General features: G+C 46.8%; 1 protein-coding gene across 1 annotated transcript; it reads left to right on the top strand.

Annotated features, from left to right (window-relative positions):
- Positions 1-1180: 1180 nt before the first annotated feature.
- On the top strand, positions 1181-18864 carry LOC134487613 (vomeronasal type-2 receptor 26-like). The gene is made up of 6 exons (XM_063289520.1): positions 1181-1344; positions 2088-2379; positions 2879-3136; positions 16140-16358; positions 16871-17000; positions 17960-18864. The coding sequence occupies exons 1-6, from the start codon at positions 1181-1183 to the stop codon at positions 18862-18864; spliced, it is 1968 nt and encodes a 655-aa protein (XP_063145590.1).
- The last annotated feature ends 8499 nt before the right edge of the window (positions 18865-27363 follow it).

Here is a 27363-nt window from a genome sequence, read left to right as displayed (position 1 = left end):
GGAGACCTGGTCAGCATCGCTTGGTCAGTCAGGGGTTGATGTGTACATGTGTGTGGCCTAGTGATACCTGATCTTTAACTGACAGATGACCTACCCCCACAGCCACATGTAGAAATAAAACAGGAGGGGAGAGCATGTCAAGCCTTGAGGGACCCCAAAATTCACGTTTCAGGGTTAACTGACACGGACTGGAATCAGCTGCAAAGAAAGAAGGAGAGTCACATAGAACCATGTCCCCCATCCCACTCTATGCAGCAAGTCTAGAAAAATATCCTGGTTGATGGCATTCTTTTCCCACCAGCTGACAGCAGACAAATATCTCAGGCTCTGACCAGTTCTTAGGCAACACTCCTGCAGAGGTTAAATTAGGCCGACATCTTAAGTAACCCCCATGCTTCTTTCTTTTTAAGGTTCACGGGAGAAATTAGCTTCTAATCTCATCCCTGTGACTTGGCTTAAATAAACCAAGTGTTCCATCCAAACACTGGCATTGTCACACACACTTACAACACTACAGCTGATTGCCACATTGCCCCTTAGCCCTCACTCTATCGGAACCAACTGTGGCACAGGCCAGACTCCATCTTGGGTACAGGTGCCCAGTTTCAGGCAGGCCGAATACCCCCCGGGACCCCGACTCTCAACTCCATCTGCTCCGTGGGTCAACAACAAGAGACACCAACATGTTTTCCCCCTTCTGGTCTATGAAGAGAAGCTACTGCTAAGTGGGTAGGATGTTATTCTTGCAATTATCAGAAGAACAGTAATTCTTAATCTATCACCCGTGGGATTCCGGGAAAATGTTCCCAAGATAAAACACACGAAGCTGAAGTAGCTCTGAGGTCTCCCAAGGGGCCGTGGACATGTCAGCTTAGCTTGTCTTGAAAAAAGGTCCTTCCTTGCAATCGATGAAACTTAGCTGGCCTCAACATTCCCTTGGCTGATAGATCAAACACAGGCAAGAGAAAGCACCCGTGATATAAATTTACTGCAACCCCATTGAAGTGGCAAAGCCCGCTTCTTTTGTGGTAAAGCCCTGGTGAGATTTCCTGGGGGGGGGCCCTGCAGTTCAGCTTCTGAAGAACCATCAATTTTTGATCCAGGAGGGAAGGGGAGAATGATGAATGGGCTGCCTCTCCTGCTGCTCCTCTTCTGGCTCCTGCCTCCAATGACTCATAAGATGACGCAAAGTGTGTGTGTGTTGAGGAACCCTTTGCAGACTCCAGAGGAGCATCACTGGCCTGGCGATCTCATTATGGGCGGGAATCTGCCCCTGGGAACATTTTCTCACATTGGAATGATGAAATTTGACTGGGAGCCATCACGATTCCCAATTGCAACAGGGTAAGTTTCACCTGGAGGGGAAGGGGTAGAAGGTTGTCTGTTTTGGATTCAGGGACTCCTTTCAGAAATTCTTGTTCTAGGGAAGTTTGCAATGTCCTGGTGCAGTTCAGGAAACTTGGTGCTTTTCCCGATAAAGAGCCCAGCTCATAAAATAGGCAAGAATGTTCCACTTTCCCAGGACTCTTCAGCAGGAAGATGACAAACAGCGTAAAAAGCGAGGAAGGGGATAGGAGTTAGAAACTGTGCTGGCCTAGTGAAGAGGTTGATTTCATATTAATTTGAACAGAAAGTCATAGTGGAAAACTCAAAGAAAAGGCCAATCCATTTACGTATGGAGGTGTTGTAAAACAGGGAAATCCAGTTTTGGAATCATTAGTACTCTTTCGTAATGGCCTTTAGGAAATCTGTTGTGACCTCCAGTGGAATAGAGAGAACAGCTGAAAAAGCTCTACAGAAGGACAACCAAACTGTCCAAGCTACCTTAGAGGTTTCTCACGTGGATGAGCCATGGCTGTCTAGCACTGCAAATGTGGTAGTTCTTAGCCCTGATCTGCATTTACCGTGGTTCCAAGGCAGTACTGTCTACATAGTATTCTTAATCACAGTTTTTCTGTCCAAAGCCTCAAAACAAATCAATTCACCACCTCAAAGTCCAGGAGAATACACAAAAACACAAGGAAAGGCAAACTCCACCAGCACACACAAGCCTCCCTGTCATATTCCCAAATGCTTTCTCATTGTAGCATTACACCCAGGAACTACCAGCTGTTTCTGGCCTTGGTACTTGCAGTAACAAAGATCAACAAGGATTTGGTTCTCCTCCCCAACATCACACTCGGCTTCCGTATCTATGACAATAGCCAGATTGAGAGGAGGATCTCCTTGAACAGCCTCTCTCTGCTCTCCACACGAGGCCGAATGGTTCCAGGTTATAAATGTGACAGGAGGGACACTCTGCTCTCCGTCATTGGAGATCTCATCCCCAAATCCTCAAGGCAGATGGCCTCCATCTTCGGCATCCTCAAGGTCCCACAGGTAAGGGGGCTCCATATGGAGCGGACACAGAACAGAAGCGCACACAGAAGTGAAAGTTGAAGCCAAAGTTATTTGGGGGCACATAGGGAGTATGTTATTTGGGGAACCAATGCTATAGTTGAACTCATGTTTATCTTTTTGTGTGAGGATATTTTCTTTATGCCCCACCCCAAAGAGGTAAATGATAACGTATTTCTGAAATACTATCCGAGATTAATTCCTTCCTAACTGATTCTTTGTAAATATAGCCACCCTTCATTCTGGTTTATTCTCTGAATCAGGTTGATGGTTTGTTCCCTTGGCTTCTCACATGCCAGAGCCAGGCAAACTAGGTCAGTGGTGGCTCTCCTTATGGAGGGAAGAAGCATTGCTGCTGCTCAAAGTGAGTCAGCCTGACTGGTGGGCAATAAACCACAGGATGGTGACCCTTAACATCAGCATAAAATTTGACCTTGTCTTGAAAAATTCACTTGTAAAACAAGATTCTCCTTTTCTGCAGCTCGGTTTTGACTTCATTGAGTTCACTCAGGCAGACAGAACTGTTTTTCCTTCCTTTTTCCGGATGAATTCCAATGAACTTCCTCAGTATGTGGGCTTAGTCCAGCTGCTCCTGCATTTCCAGTGGAACTGGGTTGGGCTTGTGGCCCCCGAGGATGACAGTGGAGCAGATTTCATCTCCTCCCTGATGCCGATGCTCAAGCACAAGGAGATCTGCCTGGCCTTCACTGAAATGTTGACATCTAATGTTTTTGATATTGTACCTTCCAAATTACTTCTTATTTTCAAAACATGGCTTAAAGCTGAAGTGATTATTCTGTTTGGAGACTCCAGTAGTGTTACTACTATATACAGGGCTCAGCTTGCTAATGAAGAATGGTCTAATATTTCATTTGGAAAAGTCTGGATCCTGACTTCCTACTGGGAAGTTAGCACAATAGTATCTCCCGGAAGTGTAAAACCTCTAAAGCCCTTCCATGGTGCTCTGCATTTCAGGCACCATGCTGATGATGTCCCAGAATTCAGGCATTTCCTCCTGTCTTTAGACCCCTTGAACCCCCAAGGTGACATCTTTCTCCCTCCCTGGTGGGAGAGGGTCTTTGGCTGCAGGCTGCTGAAATCTAGCAAAATACCCCCGAAGTGGAAAAATCCATGTACAGGAAAGGAGAATTTACAGAATGTACCCTCTTACATTTTTGAAATGAGCATGACGGGTGAAAGTTACAGCACCTATAATGCCATTTATTCTGTGGCACACGCATTACATGCAATGTATGGATCAGGAGAGCGACCGACCATGTTGAGGCTTGGAAAGAGGATCTCCAATGTCCAGTCATGGCAGGTAATCTCTGGCTATTTGTCCATTCTAAAGATCTTTAGAGAGCCAGCTTCCCATGTGTGTTGCTTTATTAACCCATTGCAATTATCTGCTAAGATGACAGTCACCACAGAGTGATAGAAGCCATGATGTCTCATTTGTGATTTTCAGGCCATTACCTCCCCAGGGTCTCTTTTCTTTCAGCTTCTTGCCTATTAGAAGAATGTCCAGTTTAATGGCAGTGCTGGAAATGTAATTTTATTTTCATAAAGTGGACTGGGATCAGCTCATTATTTTTTTATAGAAACTTTATTTTCAAAATGCAGATAAAATATATAAACATAGAAAAAGATTAAAGGAAGAAGAAACAAACAAAGAACAAAATTAAAGGTGCAGAAGTAAAAATAAAGAAATATAGAAAAAGGAGTGACTTCCGACCTTCTTCAGTACAGGTAGAAATAAAAAAATCCATTAACCTCATACTCTAGTTTAAACTATAATCAACATTCTTTCTATATTTTTATACAATCTAATAAATCCCAAAATCAAAACTTAATTTTTTTCCATTTCAAGCAAAGAGTCCAAAAGTGGTTTCCATGTAGAAACAAAATTAGACAAATTATTTTCTTTAATCAATATGTTTCACGATCTCCTCCAGTTCCATTAATTTGAACATCCATTCTTCCACGGGAGGAATTTATTGGTATATTGTTTTCTGCTACAGATTAAGGTAACTATGGTAACTAATCATTTTGGCTGGGTGAAGAGGTTGAATTTAATTGTCCTTTTTTAGGTGTTAATAGTTGCATACTTCAGCAAAGGATCGTTACCTTGTCGTGGTGCTGGAGCTTGAGCACCTCAATGATGCCATGAGCTAAACCGTGAAGGGCCACCCAAGACGGGAAGGTCATGACAGAGAGGTCAGACTAAATGCGATCCCTGGGGAAGGTAATGGCAACCCACCCCAGTATTCTTGCCATGAAAACTAAATGGATCAGTACAACCAGAGATATGTCGGTATACCATCGGAAGATGAGACCCCCAGGTTGGAAGATGGTCAAAATGCTACTGGGGAGGAACAGAGGATGAGTTCAACTAGCCCCAGACATGATGACGCAGCTAGCTCAAAGCCGAAAGGACGGCTAGCGGCCAACGGTGCTGCTGGTGGTGAACGGAGAATCCGATGTTCTGAGGATCAACAAACCATTGGAACCTGGAATGTAAGATCTATGAGCCAGGCCAAATTGGGTGTGGTTATTGGTGAGATGTCAAGATTAAAGATAGACATTTTTGGCATCAGTGAACTGAAATGGACTGGAATGGGCCACTTCACATCAAATGACCACCAGATCTACTACTGTGGACAAGAGGACCACAGAAGAAATCAAGTAGCCTTCATAATTAATAGTAAAGTGGCTAAAGCAGTGCTTGGATACAATCCAAAAAATGACAGAATGATCTCAATTCGAATTCAGGGCAAGCCATCTAACATCACAGTGATCCAAATATACGCCCCAACCACAGATGCTGAAGAAGCTGAAGTAGAGCAGTTCTATGAGGATCTGCAGCACCTACTGGACAACATGCCTAAAAGAGATCTTATTTTCATCACAGGAGACTGGAATGCTAAGGTGGGCAGGCAAATGACACCTGGAATTACAGGTAAGTATGGCCTGGGAGAACAAAATGAAGCAGGACATAGGCTGATAGAATTTTGCCAAGACAACTCACTCTGCATAACAAACACTCTCTTCCAACAACCTAAGAGACGGCTTTATACATGGACTTCACCAGATGGACAACACCGAAATCAGATTGGCTACATCCTTTGCAGCCAAAGGTGGCGGACACCTATACAGTCGGTAAAAACAAGACCTGGAGCTGACTGTAGTTCAGATCACGAACTTCTTCTTGCACAATTTAGGATCAGACTAAAGAGATTAGGGAAGACCCACAGATCAGCTAGATATGAGCTCACTAATATCCCTAAGGAATATGCAGTGGAGGTGAAGAATCGATTTAAGGGACAGTAGATAGGGTCCCGGAAGAACTATGGACAGAAGTTCGCAACGTTGTTCAGGAGGTGGCGACAAAATACATCCCAAAGAAAGAGAAAACCAAGAAGGCAAAACAGCTGTCTGTTGAGACACTAGAAGTAGCCCAAGAAAGAAGGAAAGCAAAAGGCAACAGTGATAGGGGGAGATATGCCCAATTAAATGCAAAATTCCAGAGGTTAGCCAGAAGAGATAAGGAATTATTTTTAAACAAGCAATGCGCGGAAGTGGAAGAAGACAATAGAATAGGAAGGACAAGAGATCTCTTCCAGAAAATTAGAAACATCGGAGGTAAATTCCAGGCCAAAATGGGTATGATCAAAAACAAAGATGGCAAGGGCCTAACAGAAGAAGAAGAGATCAAGAAAAGGTGGCAAGAATATACGGAAGACCTGTATAGGAAGGATAACAGTATCGGGGATAGCTTTGACGGTGTGGTCAGTGAGCTAGAGCCAGACATCCTGAAGAGTGAGGTTGAATGGGCCTTGAGAAGCATTGCTAATAACAAGGCAGCAGGAGACGACGGCATCCCAGCTGAACTGTTCAAAATCTTGCGAGATGATGCTGTCAAGGTAATGCATGCCATATGCCAGCAAATTTGGAAAACACAAGAATGGCCATCAGATTGGAAAAAATCAACTTACATCCCCATACCAAAAAAGGGAAACACTAAAGAATGTTCAAACTATCGAACAGTGGCACTCATTTCACATGCCAGTAAGGCAATGCTCAAGATCCTGCAAGGTAGACTTCAGCAATTCATGGAGCGAGAATTGCCAGATGTACAAGCTGGGTTTAGAAAAGGCAGAGGAACTAGAGACCAAATTGCCAATATCCTCTGGATAATGGAAAAAGCCAGGGAGTTTCAGAAAGACATCTATTTCTGTTTTATTGACTATTCTAATGTCATGTTCGCCGTTTCAATGTCTTTGATGCATCGTAACGTTTCGCATGTCACTAATTGGATGCGTGTTTCATCTTTCTGGGGAGGATGGGAACGGTTATCTTTTGGCTTTGCTTTGGAATGTATTTGTATTATCTACTGCACTCAAGGTTACTTTCCCAGGCTAGCAACTCTGACGTTTGCTAGCACCTGTGCCGGGCGGGGCTGTTACGAGGGAGGCGGGATACATTTGCACCAAGGGTTTAAGTTTGTATTTGGCGCGCTTTTGCTCATTCTCAGCTTTCTCTGTATTTGTCTTTAGTACTCTAATAAATCAGATTTCATTTAGCAGCCTCTTGTGAGTCTGAGTATTTGGGGCTAGGGCAATCATTACATAAAGCTGAGAATCTAAGTTCCTAACTCCGCTGGCCCCTGTCCAGGAAAGACCAGCGTCTAACCCTGTGAGGGAGAGAGCCAGCGATGACTGAACCCGACATCATGATGATGGAAGAAGGGGAACCGGACTCGACCGTGAGGCAGTCCGGCCGACCGTCCCAAGGTGGGGAGCTGTCAGCCATCCGAGAGGAGGCGAGCTCCGAGTCGGAGAGTGAAGCCGGGGGGCTGAAAACGGCCCCAGAGACCACCGTAAATTCTCCGGGCGAGCTGCTCACCTGGGATGAGACCCAAGGAGATGCCACGGCAGCGGGGGGTCCCTCCTGGAGGCAGAGATACCCATTATCCCCCAACGTGGTGCAGGTGCAGCCAACGGAGGGCTCACCCACTCCGGATCGGATCCGAGTGTTGGAGTCCAAAATGGATTCGTTGGAGGCTATATTGAAACAGCTGAGCTTGGATGTGACCTCGTTGCGAGAGGTCCGGGAAGAATCAAGCCAGAGGCATTCAACCCCCTCTTCCCAGGGGCTGTCCCCGGAACGGCGACGGGTGGTGCGGAGGCGCGAAGGGGACCAGTCGGTCCAGATGGAAATCGCAGCATCGCCAGGGCGATCGCCCCGGGGCCCCGTGCCGCCCCGAGCCAGGGAAACACAAGCCGCGGCAGCACCGGTGGTGGGGCGCAGCGCGGCGGGAGGCGGCATGCGAGACTTCCCTGTCAAGTTTGATGGGGACCCGACCAAACTCTCGTTCTTCCTGACGAACGCGAAAGCCTATATGGAAGAATGGGGGGCGTTTTTCCAATCGGAAAAGGCAAGGATCATCACCATTGCCACCAAGCTGAAGGGGAGGGCGGCAGACTGGTATGTCCAGATGTGCCAGTCGGAGGCGCCTGAACTGGAAAGTCTCGAGGAGTTCCTCGGGGCGTTGAAGCAACACTTCGAGGACCCCTTAGCAAAGGAGAGAGCAAAGCGAGCCCTGAAGGAACTCAAGCAGGGGTTCAGATCAGTGGCCGATTATGCTTTGGAGTTTAAAGCGCTAGCTGGGAAGGTGGATGACTGGTCCCAAGCAACCATTATCGAGCTCTTCAAGGATGGCTTGAATACAGAAGTGCTACGCTGGTCCCTGGGGAGGGACGACCCATACACGCTGTATGAGTGGATCCTGCTGGCGGGGAGGGCTGAACATGCCCAGGAGATCTTTGCCCAGCGGAAGACCGCCAAGTCGGGGCGGGAGGTGAAGCCCAGCCGCCCATCGACCACCGGGGGGAAACCGGGACAACGACCCTGGGACGAGGAGCGGGAGAAGCGGTACGCAAAAGGCTTGTGTCTGAGATGTGGTAAGGAGGGGCATCGAGTGGCAGCATGCCCGAAGGCGAAGGTAGAGGAACGACCCGGAAAACCGCCAGCAAAGTCCCCTGCATTGCCGAGGAAACAGAAAGCTGCGGTGGCTGAAACCGAGGGAGACGATGTGATGTTCTTCGAAATTGAGGGGGAGACCGAAATCCCGCAGCCGGCGGGAAACGCCAGCCACCTGCTCTAAAGGGCGCCGCTGGGCAGGTGGTAGAGGACGGGCGCGAGCCTCCATCGGTGAGTGGCACTTACCGCATACTCATGGTGAAATTGAAATTGGGCTCCCAATCCAAGACTGTGGAAGTATGGGCCATGATTGATTCGGGGTGTTCCCGGTGTCTTATGCACCCCGACGTGGTGGCGGCTTTGGAGCTCCCCACGTTCCCTTTACAGCGACCCATCGCTTTTACTCAATTGGATGGGTCCGTGGCAGGGGGCAAACCGGTCACCCATTTTACAGGGCGTGTAGCCTTGCAACTGGGCAGTCACCAGGAAGGGTTGTCTTTTGTCGTGGCTCCTGTTGGGGGACCATTGGTGGTGTTGGGGGTACCCTGGTTGGTGCAGCAAAACCCCCAAATAAACTGGGTCTACCGAACTATCACGTTTAGGGATGGGTTTTATCAAGCGGCAGAGGGGAAGGGTGCCCCAGAGGAGATGGTGGGGGTTGCGGCAGCTGCGACTCCGCCTTACCCGGCCTCTCCTCTGGAAGGCTTGCCGGCCGAGTACTGGATGTTTGCTGATGTATTCGGTGAAAAGGAAGCCGATCAGTTGCCCCCCCATCGAAAGACGGACTGTGCCATAGAACTGTTGCCCAACACCCAATTGCCTAAACCAAAAATTTATTCCATGACGCAGAAGGAACTGACTCTGTTGAGGGAATTTGTGGACAAAAATCTGGCGCGCGGATTTATTGAGCCGGCGAATTCACCCGTGGGGGCGCCGGTTCTTTTTCGCCCAAAAAAGGACGGGACATTGAGACTTTGTACGGATTTCCGCGGATTAAATGCCGTCTCAATTTCCAACAAATATCCCTTGCCATTGATAAAGGACATGTTGTCACATCTGGCCAAGGGAAAGATCTTCTCTAAGCTTGATTTAAGAGAAGCCTACTATCGTGTACGAATCAAGGAGGGGGATGAGTGGAAAACTGCATTCAATTGCCCGTTGGGAGCTTTCCAGTATAAGGTGTTGCCGTTTGGGTTGGCTGGGGCCCCTGGGGTATTTATGCAATTAATCAATGAAGTTTTGCATGAACATCTCTTCAAAGGTGTACTAGTGTATTTGGATGATGTGTTGATTTATACTGAAACCATGAAAGAGCATGTAGCTCTGGTAAAGCAAGTATTGTGTAAACTCAGATCTGCTGAATTGTATGCCAAGCTGTCGAAATGTGCCTTTCATCAGACCCAAATTGACTACTTGGGGTATAGGATTTCAGCTAAAGGCATAGAAATGGACCCTGCCAAGGTGCAGGCTATCATGGACTGGGAGAGTCCCCGCACCCGCAGGCAACTTCAAAGTTTCCTGGGGTTCAGCAACTACTACAGATTGTTCATAAGGGGGTTCGCTGAGATTGCCTTGCCCCTAACTGAGCTGCTGCGAACCAAAGGGGTGGGAGATACTAGGAGAGTCAAGAATCCCGGAGCGCTGTTGAGGTGGACGCCTGCTTGTCAGACGGCGTTTGAGCAGCTGAAAGCAGCTTTCGTCAAGGAGCCCATTTTACAGCATCCTGATCCCTCAAAGCCGTTTGTTGTACAGGCAGATGCCTCCGATTATTCTATTGGGGCATTGTTGATGCAAAAGGACGAGGCAGGATGCCTCAAGCCCTGTGCCTACTTATCCCGCAAATTTTCCGAGACTGAGAGGCGTTGGCATGTTTGGGAGAAGGAGGCATTTGCCGTAAAAGCTGCATTGGAAGCTTGGCGGCATCTGTTGGAAGGGGCAAATCATCCCTTTGAAGTATGGACTGACCATAAAAACTTGGAGGCTCTTAGTACCCCTCGAAAACTGAGCCCCAAACAGGTTCGTTGGGCTCAATTTTTCAATCGATTCAATTTTCAGTTCAAATTTATTCCAGGGAAAAAGAACTTCTTGGCTGATGCCTTGTCAAGGCAACCTCAGGACTCTGGGGCAGCGCCAGATGTAGTAAGCACCCTATGGACGGCGCCCCAATTGGGCATGCAGGCTGTGACGCGAAGCCAAACGCGCGCGCAGCAGCCGCCCACCACAAGCGCTGTTCAGCCAAGTGCTTTGTCAATTCCCTCCCAGTTGCAACAAAAGTTTCTCAAAGAACTAAAAACGGATACTTGGTTGCTTGCGAATAAAGACAATGTTACTTTTGACAGAGGCTTCGCTTGGAAATCCGACCGCCTCTACGTTCCTGAAAGCCTCAGAAAAGATGTGTTACTACGTTCACACGATGACAAACTCGCAGGTCATTTCGGGTTTGTAAAAACCTTGCACCTCGTTCGGAGGCAATTCTGGTGGCCCACATTACGTAAAGATGTCAAGGACTACATTGCCTCCTGCACTGTTTGTGCCATGTCCAAGCGCAAGGCGGGCAAGCCCCAAGGACTGCTGCAACCAGTGGCAGCCCCTTCTTCCCCTTGGGAGGAAATCTCCATGGACTTTATTGTCGAGCTACCGCCCAGCCAACGCAAAACGGTCATTTGGGTGGTCAAAGACTATTTCTCCAAACAGGCTCACTTCATCCCTTGCGTGTCCATTCCGTCGGCACGTCAATTGGCTCGCCTATTCCTTGTACACGTGTACAGGTTACACGGATGTCCCTCCCGCTTGATTTCGGACAGAGGTACACAATTTACCTCGCAATTTTGGCGGGCGTTTCTCAAGCTGTTAGGCACGAAGCAAGCCCTGTCCACGGCTTGGCATCCTCAGACGGACGGGGCCACTGAGGCGGTTAACTCTACTTTAGAGCAGTACCTTCGAGCTTTTGTGAATTATCAGCAGGACAATTGGGTAGACCTCCTACCGTTTGCTGAAGTGGCTTACAACAATGCAGTGCATCAAAGCACTGGCCAAACCCCATTTCGGGTAGCTCTGGGTAAAGACTTTGTACCTATCTCTGATCTACCGCAACCTCCAACAGCTGCAGTCACTCCAGATGATTGGACAACACAACTCGCTGACTCCTGGCCAATGATTCAAAAGGCATTGGCTGATGCTCAAGCGGATTATAAATTGTATGCTGATCGGAAGCGGGCCCCCCAACCTGCATTCCAAGTTGGGGACTCGGTGTACCTTTCTACCAAGTTTATCAAGTCATCACAACCTTCAAAGAAACTTGCGCCTAAGTTTGTGGTTATCGCTCCGATTATCGCTCAGATTAACCCTGTGACTTTTAAACTTGACTTGCCTCATAACCTTAAACGCTTACACCCTGTTTTTCATTGCAGCTTACTCAAACCGACTATTCCTTCTGACCGCTGGCATCGTCAACCTCCACCTCCCACCCCCATCATGATTGATGGTCAGCAACACTTCGAAGTTATAGAAATTCTGGACTCTAGACGCCTTCGCAATACTTTGCAATATTTAGTTCGTTGGAAACATTTCCCTCATCCTGAGTGGGTCGCTGCACCAGATGTAGCTTCCCCTGTTTTGGTGGCCCGCTTCCACTCTGCTTACCCCACAAAACCGGGTCCCTAAGTGTATTTTTAGGGAGGCGGTATGTCATGTTCGCCGTTTCAATGTCTTTGATGCATCGTAACGTTTCGCATGTCACTAATTGGATGCGTGTTTCATCTTTCTGGGGAGGATGGGAACGGTTATCTTTTGGCTTTGCTTTGGAATGTATTTGTATTATCTACTGCGCTCAAGGTTACTTTCCCAGGCTAGCAACTCTGACGTTTGCTAGCACCTGTGCCGGGCGGGGCTGTTACGAGGGAGGCGGGATACGTTTGCACCAAGGGTTTAAGTTTGTATTTGGCGCGCTTTTGCTCATTCTCAGCTTTCTCTGTATTTGTCTTTAGTACTCTAATAAATCAGATTTCATTTAGCAGCCTCTTGTGAGTCTGAGTATTTGGGGCTAGGGCAATCATTACATCTAAAGCCTTTGACTGTGTGGACCATAACAAATTGTGGCAAGTTCTTAGCGGTATGGGGATACCAAGTCATCTTGTCTGCCTCCTGAAGAATCTGTATAACGACCAAGTAGCAACAGTAAGAATAGACCACGGAACAACGGACTGGTTTAAGATTGGGAAAGGAGTATGGCAGGGCTGTATACTCTCACCCTACCTATTCAACTTGTACGCAGAACACATCATGCGACATGCTGGGCTTGAGGAATCCAAGGCTGGAGTTAAAATCACTGGAAGAAACATTAACAATCTCAGATATGCAGATGATACCACTTTGATGGCTGAAAGCGAAGAGGAACTGAGGAGCCTTATGATGAAGGTGAAAGAAGAAAGTGCAAAAGCTGGTTTGCAGCTAAACCTCAAAAAAACCAAGATTATGGCAACCAGCTTGATTGATAACTGGCAAATAGAGGGAGAAAATGTAGAAGCAGTGAAAGACTTTGTATTTCTAGGTGCAAAGATTACTGTAGATGCTGACTGCAGTCAGGAAATCAGAAGACGCTTAATCCTTGGGAGAAGAGCAATGACAAATCTCGATAAAATAGTTAAGAGCAGAGACATCACACTGACAACAAAGGTCCGCATAGTTAAGGCAATGGTGTTCCCCGTAGTAACACATGGCTGCAAGAGCTGGACCATAAGGAAGGCTGAGAGAAGGAAGATCGATGCTTTTGAACTGTGGTGTTGGAGGAAAATTCTGAGAGTGCCTTGGACTGCAAGAAGATCAAACCAGTCCATCCTCCAGGAAATAAGGCCAGACTGCTCAATTGAGGGAATGATATTAAAGGCCAAACTGAAATACTTTGGCCACATAATGAGAAGACAGGACACCCTGGAGAAGATGCTGATGCTGGGGAGAGCGGAAGGCAAAAGGAAGAGGGGCCGACCAAGGGCAAGGTGTATGGATGATATTCTAGAGGGGACGGACCCGTCCCTGGGGGAGCTGGGGGTGTTGACGACCGACAGGAAGCTCTGGCGTGGGCTGTCCATGAAGTCACAAAGAGTCGGAAGCGACTGAACAAATAAACAACATAGTTGAATTGCCTGAAGGGAGGGCAGTTTGCTTGTTAGTTTCAGTTCCTTCTCTTTAGGCTTGCAGAGAGTATGCAGCAGAGAGATCTCTCTCCTCTCTGAGAGCCTGTGAAAATGCAAAGCCTGTAAATATGTTTTTGTGCTTTCTGTAAATCAATTTATTTTTATAGAAATGCCTGGTGTGTGACTTTTCTGATCTCTCCTGGGCCAAAGGCTTTCTCGCACTCTGCCAACAGAATTTGTAAGTCCTTCCACCTTTGTACATACAAAAGTCTTTCTGCTTGTATCACATAGAGGAACAAAGTCCCACATTTTCTTTCAAACTGTTTATCCATCAAGCCTAAAATAAAAACTTCTGGCTTCGAGTGTACATTCAGTTTAAGAATGGAATTAAGGTACATTTCTGATCCCAATGTTGCTTAGCTTTCTTACGAGTCCAACAAGATGAGAAAAAGTGCCTTCACCGTGAGAACATTTCCTACATGTATTTGACATTCCCTGATACATCTCTGACAATTTATCAGTGGGATCAGCTCCTTATGACCTTCTCAACTGGGTTTTTCTCCCCAGTCCATCTTTTGTGCCCATGGAAGTTGAGCAAACAGATCCTGGGGCTCCCCCAGGCCAGGATTTCACCATTAACTCAGACGCAACCATCTGGGCCAGAAAGGTGGGCCGGAAGGGAATATTCTGAATTCATGGAGACGTTCGTTGTCTCCTGGGGGTGCAGAAAGTCCTTCTCACTGGAAAAAAAGGTGTATTGAATCAGAAAAGATGAGAGCTGCATGGTGAAAGACCTGCTTTTCACGTAACGCATTCAAGTCAGATTTGTCCAAGAAGGGCTGGGATTGGGAAAGTATCCTGGCTGAAACCCAGGGTGCAATAGAAGCAGGCAACAGTGAACTCCATGGACCATTCCTGTCTGGTTGGAACTTTGTGATTCTTTCTTTAGAAGACCTGTGGCTCAAAGGCACAGAGGAAGAATCTAATTACAGGTCTTCCTGGCTTAACAACCATTCGCTCAGCGACCATTTGAAGTTACAATGGTGCTGAATGAAGGGTACTTACCCTCGGTCCTCAAAGGTACGCCCATTGGAGCACCCCTGTGGTCACGTGGTCAAATTCACTATCTCCCCCTCACCCCTGCCCTTTTGGCCCCCTGCACTCTGTGGCCCCTGCCGCCCTGCGTTCCGCCACCCCTGGCTGGCCTTTGCTGCCTTCGTACTCCTGCTTCTGCTGATGCACTGACAGCCTAGACCTTCGCAAGGCAGCCTGATGGCCACGCAAATAAGGGGAAATGGGCGGATGGGGTGAGTTGAAGGGGAGGGAGTTGCTTGACTTGGAAGAACTGAGGCTGGGGGCTGGGAGAGACCAAGCTGGGAATAGCTTGGATCAAGAAGGGCGCTCGCCTAACGACCCACAGGATTCATTTAACAACAGCAGCAGGGGCTGCTGGATCTGCTGTCACAAAGCGGGGCAGTCAAGTGATGTGTCAGATTCTCTGATCAAAGGTTTCACAGAAACCCTTATCAGGGCATCTCCCATCGTGTCCTTCTCAATTTTTTCTCCTGCCACTTTAGCATACAGCACGGTTCACTGCAGCTTGCTTAAACCTGCACCGGAACGTTCTAAGTGGCACCAGCCTGCAGCAACCCCTCCACCCATCATGATCGATGGCCACCAACATTTCGAAGTTAAGGACATTCTGGACTCTCGTTTCTTTCGCAAAACTTTCCAGTACTTGATTCAGTGGAAACATTTTCCAGATCCGGAGTGGGTTAATGCATGTCATGTTAATGCTCCTCTATTAACCAGAAAGTTTCATGATAAGTATCCTTCTAAGCCTTCTCCTGGTTAAGCTATTATTACAGTTGATTCATTGTTGTTTGTTCATATCTTATTCTCATTAACAATTGCTTGATTCAATTTTAGTATGTTTGGGGGCGGGTATGTCAGATTCCCCGATCAAAGGTTTCACAGAAACCCTTATCAGGGCATCTCCCATCGTGCCATTCTCAAAGGTTGCAGGATGGGGGGAAGATGGGAGGGGTGTGTGAAGTTGGAGCGTAAGGGGTTGTTTTGGCTATGAGCACATCAAGGACGTGAGGTGGAGATGTGACAGGAATGCCATCTGGATGTGGGGGGGAGTGACAGGCTTCGTGGGAAAGGGGACTAGCTAAGGGAATGTAGTTTAAAGTAGGTTTCAGCAGGAAGTCTTTATTCGCAGCTTGCCTTCTGTACCGTTCATTGCGCTTCAATAAAACAGTTCAAAGAACTCCGGTTTCTTGACTGTGTGTGAATGCCTGAATGAGCAGGTGCTGACATGATGTTTCTCTTAATGATCACCCCACTTAGCAATGGGGTTGCTAGTCCCAGTTAGGGTCGTTAAGTGAGCTGCCTTACATGCAGAGTTCAAGTTCCAATCCTGAGCACCAATTGCTTAGTAGGCAATGCCAATGGTTCAAATTCCCCAGAAGCTCTTCCTGGTTGAAGTTACAGGATGGTGAACCAGTTCTTCTAAAGACCTTCTGAAGATGGAAATGCGGAAATGAATTATGGATGCATGCATGATAGAAGCCATGATGTCTCACTTCTAATTACTCCAGTTCCTAAGGGTCTCTTTTCCTTCAGATTCTTCCCTATTTGAAGAATGTCCGGTTCAACAACAGTGCTGGAAATGAAGTCTCCTTCCCAGAAAATGGACTGGGATCAGCTCGTTATGATCTTCTCAACTGGCTTTTCCTCCCCAATCAATCTTTTCTGCCCGTGAAAGTTGGCCGAATAGATCCTGGGGCTCCACCAGGCCAGGATTTCACCATTAACTCTGAGGCAATCATCTGGGCCACAAAGGTGGGCTGGAAGGAAATGTTCTGAATTCAGGGAGAGAGTCATTGGCTCCAGGGGATGCAGAATCTCCTCCTAGCTCAAAAAAGGGTATATTCAATCAGAAAATTTGAGAGCCATGCGGTGGAAGTCCTGCTTTGCATGTAAGACATTTGAGGTCTGCAATGTTCCATGTTCAATAAGGGCTGGGATTGGGAAAAACTCCTGCAGGAAACTCAGGGTGCTATTAGAGCAGGAAACAGTGATTTCCATGGACAGTTACCATTCAGCTGGATCCTCCTTAGGAAAGTGGTAGCTGAATGTCACCAGACTTGCTTTGCATGCAGATGTCCCAGATCCAATCCCCCAGCATCCATCCGTAGTTCAAGATTTCCCTGGGAGCTTTTCAATTGGTGTTACCGATTGGTAAGCCAGTTCTTTGGAAGACATTCTGAAGATAGAAATGGGAATGTGGAAATGAATAAATGATGTGTGATCAATGCTTAGGCCATCTCAAGCATTCTTCTTTTCTCTCTTAGAAGGTGCCCTTTGCCAGGTGTGGCATGAAGAGGTGCCATGCGGGGGAGAGGAGAAGCGTTCCAGAGGGCCAGCAGGTCTGCTGCTACCGATGTGACCCTTGTCCAGAAGGGGCCATTTCTGATCAGACAGGTAGGGCAAACCTGGGGAGCCCCTTCCATTGCAGGTCTCCCAGGATCAGTCAGTTGACTGAAATAAGAGGTTTTGTCTGTCATTTCTGATCGATTGAGATGCAACAAATTATTCTTAGTTTTCAGGAAAAAGGTTCAAGGCATGGACCTAAACTGTCCCGCTCCCCCAGTCTAACTCTCCCACCCCTGAGGAACGAGAATTGGCAGAACTGTTCTCCTCACCCACTTTAATGCAGGGTGGATTCAAGGCAGCAATTTGTAGAATCCTTGCTGTCCTTTCCACTCCTACTGTCATATACCAATGGAAAACCAACTACTGATCATTTTCCTGAATGAATGGTGCAGGGTGCTTGGGAGTTCAAGCTTTGTACTACTTTTAGTATGCTTCTTCTGCCAGGACTATCAATCTCCCTGGAAACGTATAGGCCTATCAGAGAGATAGCTAAATCTACCTATGTCTGCTAGCCCCTCCCTGCAAGAAAGTCTGCCTGAGTCATGGGAGAAACTGATCTGAACTTCCCTCTCCCACCTCCCATTCCACATATGTGTTTGTGCTTACGTGTGCATCTGTGTGTCACCTCATGATCTTAAGACACAGCAACAGATAATAACTTACCTAAGTAGCAAATAGCAGGATTTCTGTCAATCTTCCTGGAGTTCCAGTATAAAGTGGGAAAAAAAAACTTCAGGTGCCAATTTCTCTCTCACAGTGAAAGCCAAAATAATCATGCAAGCGCCCAGTGACTGGAGATGGAGAGATCCCTACTGCTGAACAACTGATCCCTGGGCTCATTTTGAACCCACGATAATTTGGTCAAAATGAGGACCAGCGGGTCCTTCCATGAATTTCTTTTCAAGCTGGCCCCTGCAGAAAGGAGTAACACCTGAGATACGAGGCCGGAGGGACAATGCTCACTGTGGGTGCAACTGAAATGCTTAGACAAAGACTCTTGATTGCAGATGCAGCTCACTGTGACCCCTGCCCAGAAGACCAGTACCCCAACAAGGGCAAAGATCGCTGCATGGCCAAGAAGATCCACTTCCTTTCCTATCAAGAGACCTTGGGATGCACTTTAGCTTCTCTGGCTCTTTCTCTCTCTGTGATCACCTCTGCAGTCCTGGTGATTTTCCTTAAGCATCGCGACACACCGATCGTCAAGGCCAACAACCGAGATCTCACCTACATCCTCCTGGTCTCCCTCCTGTTCTGTTTCCTCTGCTCCTTCCTCTTCATCGGTCAACCCAGGAAGCTCACCTGTCTCTTCCGACAAACTGCCTTTGCCATTCTCTTTTCCCTTGCGGTTTCCTCTGTGTTGGCAAAAACTGTCATGGTGGTTCTGGCCTTCATGGCCACCAAGCCAGGGAACAGGACAAGGACATTCTTAGGAAAGCCACTGACCAACTTCATTGTCTTAGCTTGCCCCCTGGTTCAAGCAGTTCTTTGTGCCACCTGGCTGGTAACCTCTCCCCCGTTTCCCACCTTGGACTTCCACTCCTTGATAGGAGAGACCATCTTGGAATGTAAGGAAGGCTCAGCTTCTATGTTTTATGCTGTCCTCGCCTACCTGGGTTTCCTGGCCCTCCTCAGTTTCACGGTGGCCTTTCTGGCTAGGAAATTGCCTGACAGCTTTAATGAAGCCAAGTTCATTACTTTTAGCATGCTGGTCTTTTGCAGCGTTTGGATCTCCTTTCTCCCCACCTACCTGAGCACCAAAGGGAAATCCATGGTGGCCGTGGAGATCTTCTCCATCTTGGCCTCTGGATCCGGTCTCTTGGCTTGTATCTTTTCCCCCAAATGCTACATTATCCTATTGAGGCCCGATCTGAATTGCAGAGAAAATATAGTGAGAAACAAAAATTTCTGAGTAATGCAGAAATAAGACACATTTATTTTTCCTATGGGCATGGTTAAAAATTGAAAACATTTCTTACAAGCACTGAAATGAGAGATGGGCTTGTCTGTTAAAGAATTGGTTATCAAATTGTGTGACTGATCACAACATACCTGTTAACCTGTAAGAGTCACCCCCCACTTTTATTTTTCATGGATGCCAGTTGTCCCCGGTGAGGCCCAGTGCCCATCTTGGAAATAAAACTTGATGTTAAAGATGTGGATCTTTCCAGTATGAGATCATCCCACTTCATTCATTTAAATCAAAAGAGTCTTTAAAAATGTGTTGGCTTGGGTTCACTATCAATGCTTTTAAACCTGTGTTTCGATAGATTCCTGTGGCTTTGCTGAGTTCCCTCCTAATTTTTTCATTCAGTCGACAATTAGACAATCTGGTGTAGTGGTGAGATGCTGTCATGTTCGCCGTTTCAACGTGCTTAGTACATCGTAACGGTTCGCATGTCATTAAGCTGATGCGTGTTTCATCTTTGCAGGGAGGACAGTTCTTCCTACTAGAATGCTTATCTCTTGGCTGCAAGCTTGGAATGTATTTGGTTTATCTCATGTGTTCAAGGTTGCTTTCCCAGGCTAGAAGGGATGACGGTTAACAGCACCTGGGATGGGTGGTGTTGATGCTGCCAGGCGGGAGGAGGGGTTACGGTTGCAGTGAGGGTTTTTAGTTTGTATTTGGCACGCTTTCTGTCATTCCCAGCTTTCTCTGTACTTGTCACAAGTTTCCTAATAAATCAGATTTCATTTAGCAACCTCTTGTGAGTCTGAGTATTTGGACTGGGCAATCATTACAGATGCTGGCCAAGACACTAGGAGATGGTGAAAACTGGCTGGGTGATTTGGGGCCAGTCTCTCTCTCTCAGCCCGACCCATCTGACAGAGTTGTTGTTGCTACTGCTGTTTTAATAAATTGTATTAAAAGTTTTAAAGAGAACATAGAAACTAACACAAACTAATACAAGATAAAAAGAACAAGGAAAGGAAGAAAAGGAAAAAGAAAAGTGCAGTGGAAAAGAATAAAAAGAAATAGAAAGAAGAAGCTTCTGGTTTCTTTGCAGCAAATATGACTAGTAAGTTATCTCTTACTCTATGATTACAAAAAAAAAGTCACTTTTTTCTATTCTCCATTTTTTTTCTTAATCATCAAAACTAGGAACCATAAGTGCATTTTTTTTCCATTTCATGCAAAATGTCTAAGAGGTTTCCAGTCACCATAAATGTAGATATTGTCTTTTCTCTGATCAAGGAAATTAATTTAGCCATCTCTGCAAGCTCCGTCATCTTCACCAGCCATTTCTCTATTGTGGGTAGTGTCAAACTCTTCCGCTTTTGAGTGTAAAATAACCTCGCTGCAGTTTTCATAACCCACCTCCCACAGTTGTTGTGAGGAAAAGAGAATTATGTAGCTGCCTTGAGATAGATGACAGGTAGATGATAGATACAGATAGACTAAAAATAGTTAAAGAGGCGGAATAAAAATCTAATAATAATAATAGAGGTTTTTTAAATTCTAGAGTTTAAATGACCCACACTGTTTTACTCTCTATTGCCTCACGTGAAATAGATATTAATGGATATTTTCCTGTTTCTGCTATAACTATTTTTTATTCTTTCCAACTACTACGAGGAAGGAAGGATGGGTGAGAATAAAGGGAATGGACTTGTTCGTTAGTGAGTAGGGAGGAAGACAAGGTGTGTTCTCTTGCTTCCTGTCAGAGGTTCGTTTGATACCCAAGGGTTGTTTACTCAGACTCACCAAGTTGTTCCCCAATGAGACCCTGCACACTAAGACCTTTTTTCTCCCCTTTTCTGTTGGGGGTTATTTTACTTAGAAAACCACTGGTTACAGTATAAAAGTGCTCTTTCTACCTAGGTGTGTTGTTATTTCATTTTTTATTTGAAAGGAATCAAGAGGCAAGACAAGCAAAAAGTTCTGGTGGGTTCTTGCTGGAGCCAAAAAGTCTGAGTGTGGCCAGGTCAAGAGGTCAAATCCTTTGTCTTGCAAATTGATATGCTACTGGTTACTATGGTAACTAATTGCCAGTAGCCTAGATAAAGGTCAGTGTTCTCCTGCTTCTGTGTCCTGCTCCCTGCTTCTGCTTTTTTTGCTTTTCAAATGCAGCTACTGTAAGTCCTGCTAGTAAAAAGCTTTTTTATCTCCCTGTGTGGAGAGAGGCAGAACTGTAAAAATGTTTTTACTCTTTGCTTTGTAAATACAGTTTATATTTGTTGAAGTTGCTGGCGTGATTTTTTGATCTCTCTCTCAAATGGCAAAGCTCTCCTGAAATTCCGCTGCTACACGCACACCAACAAGGTGACCAACTAATACAATTTCCAACGAACCTATATTTCTATCACTATTACTACTGTGAACGATGTCTATTCTAACTAATACATGTAGGTTACTAAGCTACGACTGTCCCTATACCATTCTATTACCATAACTATTAAACACTACTACTCTCTCCAGGATACAGTGCTCCTTTGAAAGGACAAAGTCTCACTTGCTCCTGGCATTTCTACAAACCTTTACTGCTGCTCTCTCCCTCGCTTTCTCCTGTCGTCTGCTTCTCTCCTGCACACCCACCATACTACTACCACTACTACCAGCACCACTCAGCTGTTCCAAACACAGGGCTTTTTAACGGTCTCCCTGTGGTCCTGATGCTGAGGGGATTTAGGAGTAAAGGGGGGGAATGCAATCCCAGCTGCCTGCAATGAGGGTACAGCCCATCCTCCCACACTTCCCTAATGAATTTGCAGATAAGTGTAGAGGAAATGCTTAGAAACTGGTTATTTGGGAAGGCAGATGTCTGTGTAATTCTTTGTACAGATGACAACATACATGCATGTTGTTTAAGAACTCAAATGATTTGTGACAAATCAAGCGACAGTCCGTTTGACCTCAATACCTGGGAAAATCCTGGAAAAGGAAATCAAGCAGCAGGTTTGTGAGCACCTAGAAATGAAAAAGGTGATTACTAGAAGCCAGTGTGGGTTTGTTAAGAACAGGTCATGCCAAACAAATCTCACTGCCTTCTTTGATAAAGTGACTAAATTAGGGGACCAAGGAAATGCTGTGGATGTAGTATACTTGGATCCCAGTAAAGTATAAAGTAGAGCATTTGATAAAGTAGACCACAGCCTACTTCTTGGTAAGATAGAACAACATGGGACAGACAGTACCACTACGAGATGGATTCGCAGTTGGCCAACCCACCGCACTCAGCGTGTGGTCCTTAGTGGAACTACACTGATGTGGAGGGAAGTATGCAGTGGGGTACCTCGGGGTTCTGTCTTGGGCCCAGGGCTCTTCAGCGTCTCCATAAATGACCTAGATGAGAGGATTGAAGGGGAGCTCGTAAAATTTGCAGATGACAAAAGCTGGGGGGAATTGCTAACACTTCAGAAGGAAGATTCAGAAGGATCTTGAGAGACTCGAGCATTAAGCCTTATCCAAGAAGATGAAGTTCAGTGGCGAGAATTGTAAGATCCTACACTGTGGAATGTGAAATTGGACTGAGAAATAATGGAAAGGAGTTGGAAGCCGAAGCAAGGGACGCAAGGGGTCTGGCGTATCTATGCACTTGCCAGGAGGTCGGAGAAGGGCTGGGGGCTCTGCCATCTGTTCCCAGTTGTGCCCGTGATCAGGGCCTGACTCTGGGGTGGGGCAGGCTACGTGACTAACCAAGCTTCCCTAACCACAAGGCACTGACCCCTAGCTAATTGCCATTCCAAAGTCTCCACCCCAAGAAACTGCACAAGTGCTGAAATAGCTAACCAATAAGATGCTTTGATCTGCTGATGAACTGTTTTGATAACTGCTGTCAAACTGTATAAAATTGCCACTCGCGATGTGCTTGCGGTCGTTCCCTTTTCATGGGGAGACCTTATTTCTTCTAGACGTCTCGAATAAGTAGCTGCTGGGTTCCCCTGCTCTGCGTGATCAATTGGCTGCTAAATTGCACCGGGCGAAGAACCAAGAAGCCCGTATTTTGCGTGCAACAGGACTTAGGCAGGAAAAACCAGATGTACAGGTACAAGTTAGGCAGTATCTGGATCAACAGTAGTGCCTGTGAGAGGGATCTGGGTGTCCTGGTGGACCACCGCTTAAGCATGAGTCAGCGGTGTGCTGCAGCTGCCAAAAAAGCCACCATAGTCCTGGGCTGCATCAACAGAGGGATCATGATAGTACCACTCTATACCGCACTGGTGAGGCCACAGTTAGAATACTGCGTCCAGTTCTGGTCACCACAATACAAAAAAGTTGCTGAGGTCCTAGAAAGAGTGCAGAGAAGAGCCACAAAGACGATAAGGGGTCTGGAGGCTCAATCCTATGAAGAATGGCTAAAGGGACTGGGTATGTTGAACTTAACAAAGAGAGGACTGAGGGGAGACCCAAGACCCATCTTCCCATACTTGACGGGCTGCCCCAGGGAAGAGGGCGTTGAGCTGTTCTCTATTTATTCTACCCAGAGTGAGGGTGGGACAAGAAGCCATGGGTGGAAGCTTGTCAGAGGGAGATCCAGCCTGGAAATTGGAGGAATTTCTTGACAGTGAGAACTATGAAGCAGGGAACAGCTGGCCTCCTGGAGTGGTGGGGGCTCCATCGCTGGAGGCTTTCAAGAAAAGATTGGACAACCATTTGTCCAAGATGGTGTGAGGATTCCAGCCTTGGGGAGGGGGGTGGACTAGAAGATCTCCAAGGTCCCTTCCAACCCTATGTTTCTATGATTCCGTGATTCAGTTCTGTTTTCAAGTTGGTCTACCCTTTTCCTTCCCTCTGACTTGACCTTCTTTTCCCACCTTTCTCATTCATTCACCATCCCTTCTGCAGCTGCTTCCCTGATATCAGCAGCACTCCTTTCCTCCTGAAGCAGTTTTGTGTGAATGCATTAAGGCTGATATGTGTCAGGATTTACGTCCCTTTAGGAAGGAATCACTTCCCATTCTCTTTTGCAAAGTCGGGGGGGGGGGGAGGAGTGAAGGAAGGGAATGGGTTGCTCTGACATTCTCAACCTCCCTCCCCACCAAGGTGCTTGTCTGTGGGCATCCTTTGAAACTCCTTGCCAACTCCCTGTTGGAGGTTTTGGCAAATCCAGCATGCCTCATGTAAATTAAGTTGTCCCACAAGGCAATTCTGAGGAAGCTGGAGTGGCATTGCCAAAAGAGCCTGCATCATGGCAGGAAGTGCAACAGCCCCCACCAGCTGAAGCAAGTAAGTGGAGGAAAGCAGCTCAAGAAGAGTTTGAGGCTCTGCAACACAACAACACTTGGACACACACACAGTTACCTGTTGGCAAAAAGGCAATTGTCTGCAAATGGGTCTTTAAGGCCAAACAGAATGAGAAGGGAGAAGTCCAAAGGATTTAGTGTGTAGGCTTCAGAAGGGGACCTGTGGGTGGAAACAAGCAGCCAGGGCCTGGAATGTGAAATTAAACCAGATGCTAATAAAGCAAGGTTTCGCTCAGGCAAAGCTGAACCCTGCCTTTACACACGACACAAGAATGGCAGAGACGTGTTCATTCTCACATTCGTAGATGATTTGATTCTCTGTTATGAGGATCAAAGGGACGTTGATGAAATTGTATCCAATTTGAACAAAGAAGTAGAGGTGAAACACCTTGGGAAGGCGAGCTACTCCTTGGGCATACAAACTGACAGAGAAGAGGATAGAAGTTTTCTCCTTAGTCAGAGGCAAAAGATTCTAGAGTGACTGGAGAGCTTGGGGCTGGAAGATGCAAACACAGTGCCAACTCCCATGGAACCAGACTTTCACAAAGTCAAGGACACTGGTGAACTGTTGCCTCAGAACGATGGCTACGGAGAGGCCTTTGGGAAGCTGCTGTATCCGTCAACCACACAAGGCCAGTTATTTCATCTGCAGTGGGGATCCTCTGCAGAAAGACCAGCGCACCCACCCAAAGGGACTGGAGAGGCGTTAAGCGGGTGGCAAGATACCCAAAGGGGACTGCAGACCTGAAGCTTAAGCTGCCAGCAGCTGATTCTCCTGAACTAGTGGGGCACACCGATGCAGGTTGGGCAGAGGATGCAACTGATCGCAAATCCACTAGTGGGAATGTGTTTTTGTTTGGGGGAAGGGCTGTGAGCTGGGCTAGTCACAAGCAGGCTATACTGGCACGCTCAGCTACTGAAGCAGCGTATGTCTCAGTGGCTGAGACGTGCAGAGGTACAATGGCTCAAGTATCTACTTGAGGGTCTGGGGGTAAGTGTTCCTGCTCCAGTAAGAGTCTTTGAGGACAACCAAAGTTCTATAAGACTCTCTCTATCAAAGAAGGTGGGAGGGCGGGCCAAGCACATGGATGTTCGTTACCACACGATTAGAGAGGCCCGGGAGACAGGGCTAACAAATTTGGAGTATTGTCCCTCGGAGGACATGATCGCTGACATCCTGACAAAGCCACTTAACTCACGAAGTGAGTTAAATCACTAGGCATGATTCATGCAGGATTTGAGGAGGGTTGTTGGAAGTCCTGGCAAATCCAGCATGCCTCACGTAAATTAAGTTGTCACCCTGGGCAATGCTGAGGAAGCTGTTTGTTTGCCACTCCCACTTCCTCTCTTTCTCTTTCCATCTTCCCCACCCAGGGGGAGGCACCAGCATCAGGGCCATGCGCTTGGGCCTTGATGAGGGATTCTGCCCTTCTGTTTCACACACCTCTTGGCAGCTGCAGGGCTGAGAGTTTAGGGCAAACTATGTAATTAGTAAGACAAGAAGAACAAAGGAACTTCATCTTTTTCCACCAAGATGGATGTAGCGGAAGCAGCAACGAATAAAGTCAGTAAGAATTCTTTTTACTTATCTTAACCTAATGTGTCTAAGCGTGTGATTCTTTATGCTTGGGAGGGCTGAATATGTAAGAGCAATAACCCGTGTTTCTCTGGCATGCTCATTGAAGCTATCTAAGATAGATGGGATTTTCAGAACAGAGAAATGATGGAGGTCTCAAATCTGCTTCTACTAGAAATACGAAGTCTGAATGCCATTCAAAGTGCTGGCGTTAACCTTGAAAGCTCTATGTGGTTCTATGTGGTTTGGTGCAGAGGCAGCCACAGGACCATCTCATCCAAACACTTCTGGCCAAAACTGAAGAGCGTGAAGGTGCACAGGCCCTCCTTCTCTGTTGCTGGCCATGTGGTCTGGAGTAGCTTCCCCGAGAAATTAGATCTGTTCCCGTGTTCCACAAGCTAATAAAAACAGAATTATTCTGAAGCACATTTGGACTGATTGTATTGGTAATCTTTTAAATATTAACTGCAGCCTTTTTTGTATTACAAATGAACAAGAGAAATAAAGCTAAAACTAGCTTCCACCAGCCCCATTCAATACAGCCCTCCATGGGTTCCCTCTTTGCAGACCACCTCTGCTTCCACCAGATCCAGGGACCGCCTAATGATTGCCTTTCCTTCTTTCGGGTCCTTTTGGGAGACCCCCCCTCAGCTCCCTCCACCCATGATTTTCTCAGTCTCCCCTTAACCATGTTCGATTTGTCATCAAAATTCATTCCTCATGACAGACTGTCCTCTGTGTTTCTGCCTCCATTTGCACGCCTTGTTCCCCCCATTTCCCCATCTTACTGTACGCGCTACCAGGGCACCGAACTTCATCCACCTACTGTTACAGACTGAATTGTTCCACTGGGAGCAGAGATCCTGCAGCTCTGTGACAAGGGCTTCTTGCAAATTGCTCACTTCATTTCTCTGTCAGACACAACTATCTTGGTGTTTGGTGTATTCTTGTTCAAGTACATACTCACAAGGAGTGTGTCTGTAGAATCGTAGAACCCTAAGGCTGGAAGAGGTCTTGGAGGTCCAAGTAGAATGAATGAGAAAGGTGGGATAAGAAGGTCAAGTCGGAGGGAAGGAAAAGGGTAGACCAACTTGAAAACAGAACTGAATCACGGAATCATAGAAACATAGGGTTGGAAGGGACCTTGGAGATCTTCTAGTCCACCCCTCTACCCAAGACAGGAATCCTCACACCATCTCGGACAAATGGTTGTCCAATCTTTTCTTGAAAGCCTCCAGCGATGGAGCCCCCACAGCTCTGGGTGGCAAGCTGTTCCACTGCTTAATGGTTCTCACTGTCAGGATCTCCCTCTGACGAACTTCCACCCATTGCTTCTTGTCCTACCCTCAGGTGCTATGGAGAATTGTTGGAGGTATCAGCAAATCAGCATGCCTCATTAGCATGTGGATGAGTTGGTTTTAGGATGCAAATTCTCCATGTGCTTCTGGGGGAAGCTGTTTGTTGCCCCTCCCACATTCCTCACTTCCTCTCCCTCCTTCTCCATCTGCGAAGGAAGGAACCATGCCGCTGCTCCTTCCATCTATGGAGGCCATGCATGGGCCTAGAATCAGGAGGTTCCCCCTTTCTCCATGCAGCCTTCAGCAGCAATGAGGGCTGAGTTCAATTTAGTTTAGGGAAGAAAGAAGAAAC

Source organism: Candoia aspera, chromosome 1 (assembly GCF_035149785.1).
Source record: "Candoia aspera isolate rCanAsp1 chromosome 1, rCanAsp1.hap2, whole genome shotgun sequence".
NCBI lineage: Eukaryota > Metazoa > Chordata > Lepidosauria > Squamata > Boidae > Candoia > Candoia aspera.
Note: the sequence above shows the minus strand (reverse complement) of the source record. Positions and strands in the feature narration are given on the sequence as shown.